Below are 6,498 nucleotides of genomic sequence, written 5' to 3' on the forward strand. Positions count from 1 at the left end.
ACCAACATGTTCAAAACAATATACTTACAAAAATTTTATAAAGTTGCCATGTCATGCCACCAAAATCCCCTATCTTAGTTACTACTTCTAACACCTCATGATGTATTTTCTACGTAACTTGACATAATTCTACCAACAGTCATACCCAAACAATACCACACACTTCACTTTCATATACATCAAATCGCAAAAACAAACTTTTCTTGATCATATCATCACAAACAATAAAATTGCAATTTTTTTTATATCTAATCATTTTAAATCAATAATATATATATATATATATATATATATATATATATATATATATATATATATATATATATATATATATATATATATTGTTTTAATAGTAAAAAAGAAGTGCTCATATTCAAGTAAGTTTTGCAAGCTAAAAATGGATCATGAATGCTCAAAAATTTGTTGATATAAATTCAAAGATAGCAAAACTTGTCATTTGAATGTCAACTTACTTAAAGGAATCAAAATTGTACACCAAAGTGACGGCATTTTCTATTTTTGCTCATTGAACAACAATTTCAACAGCAAAACAGATTAAAAAAAACCACCATACAACCAATCCAAACCATCCATTTTGAGTAATAGAAAAAGATCATGAGACAAAAAGTCTTAATGATGCCAAATTGTGTGATTGCAGCCCTTGTGTTATGAACAGATTTTCATCTTATTTTTGCTTCTGGATCAAAATGTCTTTTTTGTGCCCAAAACCCTCTGGTAGAAATTAACCTAAAAAAACATTAGAAAAGTGGGAAATGTAACATAACCAAATCATGTGATGTTTCTTTTTTACTTAATGAGCATAATGTGTTGAGTTGAGCACATAATCTGTCAAGCTAAAATGAAGTAAGTAACTTAAACACGAAGGGTATAATTGTAAAAAAGACTGACCTTTCAACGGGTGTTATCATTTTGATTCTGAGCATTATCATCTTTAGAATCAATGCAAGGAGTGAGAGGAGGGAAAGAAGGAACAGCTTTCAAAATAAACTTCCTCCCACTTTTCAAAGAAGTTGAACCAAGTTCATGCAACCGAATCCTAGGTGGAGAAACTCGTTTCTTATTTGGGGAACGTACTTTGACTTTGTTGACTTCATTAAAAGATTCTTTAAGAATCTTGGGTGTGTCATCATCGATGATGTCATACGGTTTTGTCCCACCAAAGAGGGTCCCACGGAAACACATGGAAGAAGAAGAGAACAATGGAGGCCCAGGTGAGGGTGAGAATTCATCTGTGAACTCAAGATTTGGATTTTGGTATGATTCGGTTTCTTGATCTAAAGGGATCATTTCAAGATTCTTGTCAAAGGTGGAATCTTTAGGGGTTGTTATGTAATTTGGTGGAGGGTAGAAATTGGATTCGGATTCTGGTGAGGGGGAGGGGAGGTATCTTCCGGGAAAAATACGAGTTTTTGATGGATCTTTTCCATGGCTAAAGAAAAAAAAAATGAGAAAGATCAAGTTAGATTTCATGAACATGAATGAGATGAGGTTAAAAGTTAAAACTAAATGCAAGAAATAACTAAATAGAAAGAAAGTAATGTGGAATGTTATATATAAGACACAAGTAAATGAAAATATGTTGCTATTTCTTGCATTTAGCCTTTAAAATTTAAAAAAATGTCTTATGAAATTGAGTAAAACATCTTACTTGGAATGTTGAAATGATGGTGTCTGGGGAGTCAAATTGTGTGGTTTATTATAGAATTCAGGAAGAGAGGATTTTGACATGGTGGGACCCACTTTGAGCGTGTCATCAAATGAATCGATTAACTTCTCGTTAATGACTTCAATGCCCATTTCTCTATTCATGCCACTTCCTGAAACGCATGTCATAAAAAATTTTAAAAAAAATTATTAGATAACCAAGAAAGAAAATCACGGATTTATAAGGAAGTAATAGATAAAATTACTAAAAAAAACATTGTTATATATTGTTAAGACTTAAAATCAAGCTAGGAAATACCTTACTAGTTATATATTAATAACCTGATGAAAGTAGGGTATGTTTTTTTCTGGATTATGTTCCTAAAATTTTCTTGAATTATTTATTTATCAGTAAAAATTTATATGACATTATCATTGATAATATTCCACATGTCTCATTAATCTGTCTTAATCAATGATTTAACAAAAAACACAACTCAAATTTGATGTGACATTTTCCACCTTTTGGCCATAAATAAATATTTATTACCTTTTTTCGCGCCATAAATATTTTGACAACCTTCACAACGACATCCATCCGAGCATCCAACATTAGACTATTCAAAAAAAAAATCCAATTACTCCAATAAAAAACAAATTCAATGAATAAAAAAAAAGCATAATATTAACAAGAACATACCTGATAACACTCACAGTACTTTTTCAAACACATTGACTTTTTGCAATTACAACCCCTTTTGTGTCTTCCTGTAAGTGGAGTCATTTGTTCCGCATCCTCCTACAAACAATCACTAATATTATAATAATTTATAAATTGAAATAAATGGACATTGTAGATTATTTAATATCGATAAAGAAAAAATGTAAAACGATGTTTGAGTAAAGAATTGTAAGTATGTGGATAGCATGTGTAAGGAAAATACAACGCATCTGCTAAGACTCAATTCGTTGACCATTTTTGCTTGGGGCAAATTGGTAATTTTGGATTTTTGGTAAAGAAAATGTATACATAGTTACCAGAATTTTGTTTTTCGGAGGAACGATTTTAGGAGCAAATGCAAGCGGATTTCTTGATTCGATTAGTTGTCTTGTTTCAAGAACAGTTTCTTCGTATTCAGGTCTGTTGAAACACCCTTGGCAAGAACAAGGACCCGCGCAATAGATTCCAGCAGCAAAGCAGTCGCAGTAACTGCATGGAATTTTGTTAATCCTCAAGGGTATTTACGTCTTTTCACAAACATCAGTAATGTTCGATTGACTTACAGTTTCAAGCACTTGCTCTTCTTACAATTGCAGCGTTTGCAACCATCTCCACTGCTTTCTGTCTTCTTTCTGAAAAAGAAGATGAAATTAGTGTCTAAACAAGTCAATGAAAGTATGTTTTTTTTATTTCTTTTGCATTTAAACAAGTCAATAAGCATGAAGAAATACCTTTTCTTTTTGGGATTTGGTCTCTCAGCTTGAACGTGATCAAACTTTTCTTGATGTTCAACTATCTTCACAGATTTTGCATTACTAAAAGATGGATGAGATACAGGAGTTTCATGCATAAATTCCTCACTTGTAGCCAAAACATTTCCCTCTAAATCTGAATTAGATGAAAGAGAAGGGCAATGCATGTCATTTTGCATTTTCTCTCGGGGATTTGAATAGCTACCCTTGGTTGATTTAATGCTTATATTCCCAAAAGGCCTAGCATTAACAATGCTATTTAAATGTAAGCCAATACCCGAGGGCTTTGAAACATTTAGATTCACATTCATAGTATTTTGAATATTGTCACAAGAAGATTCTACAGCTTCTGATTCGGTGGCATTAATTGAATTTGAACCAGGGGCATTTTCGACAGCTTTTTCTTGAGCCATCTCGAATTGAAGGCGTCTTCTCTTGCCAAGTTGACTTTGACCAACCTACAAAGAAAGTAGCAATTATCGTATAAGATATGGGACAATGACACTAAATGATAACCAAGTTTCACACTAGATGATTTTGTCCCATTGTTTTGGAATTTTGTATTCTTTTATTCCATAAATATAAAATTTTGTATTACTTTTGTTGAACAATTCTATTGAAAAGTAATCAAAGTTTCAGTTTTGTTTTGGTGTGTGAAAATGTTGAAATATTAGAAACAATGTCACTAGCTAGAAACCAAGCATCGGAATTGTTCTATATAATATCTCAACATTAGAACAAAACTGAAACTTGTTTACTCAAACTATTTTAAAAACACACCATGTCATATGAGTAGTTAAACCTATTGAAAAAAGTTTGAAAAGCGTAGGTGTGAAACTTGGTTACTATGTAGTATTTTGTCCCTTAATATAATGATTTAAAGACAATACATAAAAAGAAAGTATAAGAATGAGGGGATTCTAGCACAATTCACTTTATTGTCTTCTATCATTAAATATCAAAAGGATTCGTTGTCATGAAAACTATACCAATTTAATGCACCTTAAATCAGAGTAGTTATCCCCACAAATAAAATTCCATAAGTATATGATACATATTTGCAAATAATAAAGCCACTAACACATAGGCTTACAACAAATGCATATATATAAGAATAATATTTCATGTTTCATGTTTCTCTACAACATGAGCAAACCAAAACTAAGGAGCTTACCTAAGCAGTTATCATCATCACAAGCTAAAATGTAGGTTAGGTAAAACATAAAGGTTGATCCAATACACCTCCTCCTTTAGAAATGCATAATGCATTATTGAAATCAAGTTGATATGATGACAATAATGAGGCTCATTATTGATCTATGTATCAACAAGCTTATTACTATGAATGAGTTTGTTGACATAATAAATTCATGGCCAATTGTTCATAAACAATAGCTGGTTTAATCTTGTACAAGTGTACAACAATGAGTAAATTAAGTGGCTTTTTGAGGATCGGTATTTCCCAAAACATGGTTCAACTTACATGAGTGACTCTCATAGCTCACAAAATGGTAAAAAGTTAGGCTTCTAAAAAATATATCCACAACTAGCAAAAGACATTTTTGAATGTGTATGAATCAATAAACCATGAGTATCAAAAAAAAAATCTACCTGGGAATGTTGTTCCATCATAGTGGATATTATAGGTTGGTTGCCAAAAACAGGCTGCATATGCTGAGTCAATCATCCAGAAAAAAAAATTCATGAGTCATCTATGCAATGCAAATGCTATAAATATATGATACATATACAGTCATACAGATTATTGTGCAGAATGTTGTCTTAATGAAGCAAAAGGGAACAAATTGTAGGGATTATAAAAACCTACCTGAGCCACTCGTTGGTCATATTTTTCTTGAGATATATTGTCCACCAAGGCATTAGATGATTGAAAGCTCCTATTTTTTCCATCATTTTCAATAGGCTGAGGACAAGATGGTAAATTTCCTACATGGTCCTCTTTTGCTTGCTCAACAAATGTAGGTGATGCCACCTCATCACTTCCCTTATCATCATCTTCATTGTTATAGGTTTCCATAGGTCCCTTTGTGTTTGTTGAATCAGCCACTTTGGGAGGGGCATATTCAGAATTATTCATATTTGAATTTGTCAAGGGTGTAAGAGGACATGGGGACCTGAAGATAGTTTAAAACATGTAATTATTATTAAAATGAAAGAAATGTGTATGAAATATAGATACCCAAATGATATGAAACCTTTTTAAATCAATAGACTGTTGATGTGCATGGATTCGAGGTGATGTGAATACAAGAGGAGGAAAATTAAGCCCAGAAAAAACTTGTGTAACTGATGTCCCCTTAACAGGCTTTATAGGTGAAAGGTTGTTGATGTAATTAAAGATAGGAGAATCCTGAAACATGCAGAACAAAAATATATTATCAAAAACTAAGCAGAATTACACGGATTGTGATTTACAACTGCCCTTTGTCTTAATATCAATTGAACCACTGCCTTCTAGACTCAACTTTCATATAGTAACATTATGTAATTCTCGAATACCCATCACCAAAATTTAGAATCCGCTATCATACCTTCAGAAATGCAAGCAAATCAAATAAAACAGAACACCAAACCAGTGGACATAGATGGAGTACCATAACTGTACACACATGTATCTCAGAAATGTACGAAAGAATTAAACAAAACCCATCAAAATCAATTACTCGAAAGTCCAATTTACACCACAAACTCATACCTAAATCTAAAAGATCAATTTATGCGATATGACAGTTACCTATAGATTGAGAGACTCAAATTCCAAATTCAACCTGCTTCAGAAGCAACTTAAACTAATACGTAAAACCCATTAAGCACTAGAAATAAGCAACAAACTTCGCACACGATTGAACCAAAAAAACGTATTTCATCTCGGAATTGAGATGAAAAACAAAATGCAGATTATCGGAATAGATAATTAGAAATGAGATTTTGTTATCTTTACTTGGAAAGCAGCAGATTGTGGTGAGGTGGTGGAGGCGATGATTGATATGGTTGATTTATTTGGTTTTTCAGGTGATCCCATTTCGTGAAAAAACCCTAACCCTCATATACTCTCGATGCATCCTCTCACTCTATTTCATTTCCCCTGAAATTCTTTTAAACAATGTGGGGTAAAAATTAAAAATGGTTTTTCCCTCTTAATCTTGGTGAAACCGAATTATAATATCACATTAAAATGAAGGAATAAATTTCGTTTTTTTACTTAATTAAATTCAGAAAGTAAATTAAAATGAGAGAAATGTGGATGAAAAAAGGGGCGGGATTTTGAAAGATCATTCTTGGGCGGGAAGGTTATTATTAGGGTAACTATTACATTGACTTTTGGCCCAAGGAACATTT

At 32.2% G+C, this 6,498-nt stretch overlaps 1 protein-coding gene across 3 annotated transcripts; it reads right to left on the reverse strand.

The window, feature by feature from the left end:
* Window positions 1-409: 409 nt before the first annotated feature.
* LOC145111531 (CRC domain-containing protein TSO1-like) lies at window positions 410-6,293 on the reverse strand. Of its 3 annotated transcripts, none has more exons than XM_079047796.1 (12): window positions 6,101-6,293; window positions 5,355-5,509; window positions 4,967-5,273; window positions 4,750-4,812; window positions 3,118-3,596; window positions 2,950-3,018; window positions 2,704-2,875; window positions 2,366-2,464; window positions 2,216-2,282; window positions 1,670-1,838; window positions 910-1,450; window positions 410-732 (listed from the first exon to the last, which is right to left on the reverse strand). In XM_079047796.1, exons 1-11 carry the CDS (start codon window positions 6,179-6,181, stop codon window positions 913-915), a joined length of 2,199 nt encoding a protein of 732 aa, XP_078903922.1. In that variant the 5' UTR covers window positions 6,182-6,293; the 3' UTR covers window positions 410-732; window positions 910-912. The 3 variants fall into 3 exon arrangements, with proteins under 3 accessions (XP_078903922.1, XP_078903921.1, XP_078903923.1); XM_079047795.1 differs by having other exon boundaries at window positions 410-747; window positions 6,101-6,292; XM_079047797.1 differs by lacking the exon at window positions 6,101-6,293 and adding an exon at window positions 5,894-6,048 and having other exon boundaries at window positions 410-747.
* Window positions 6,294-6,498: the final 205 nt, after the last annotated feature.

This window comes from Lactuca virosa, chromosome 5 (assembly GCF_052849685.1).
Source record: "Lactuca virosa cultivar CGN04683 chromosome 5, Lactuca_virosa_CGN04683_v6, whole genome shotgun sequence".
Classification (NCBI taxonomy): Eukaryota; Viridiplantae; Streptophyta; class Magnoliopsida; order Asterales; family Asteraceae; genus Lactuca; species Lactuca virosa.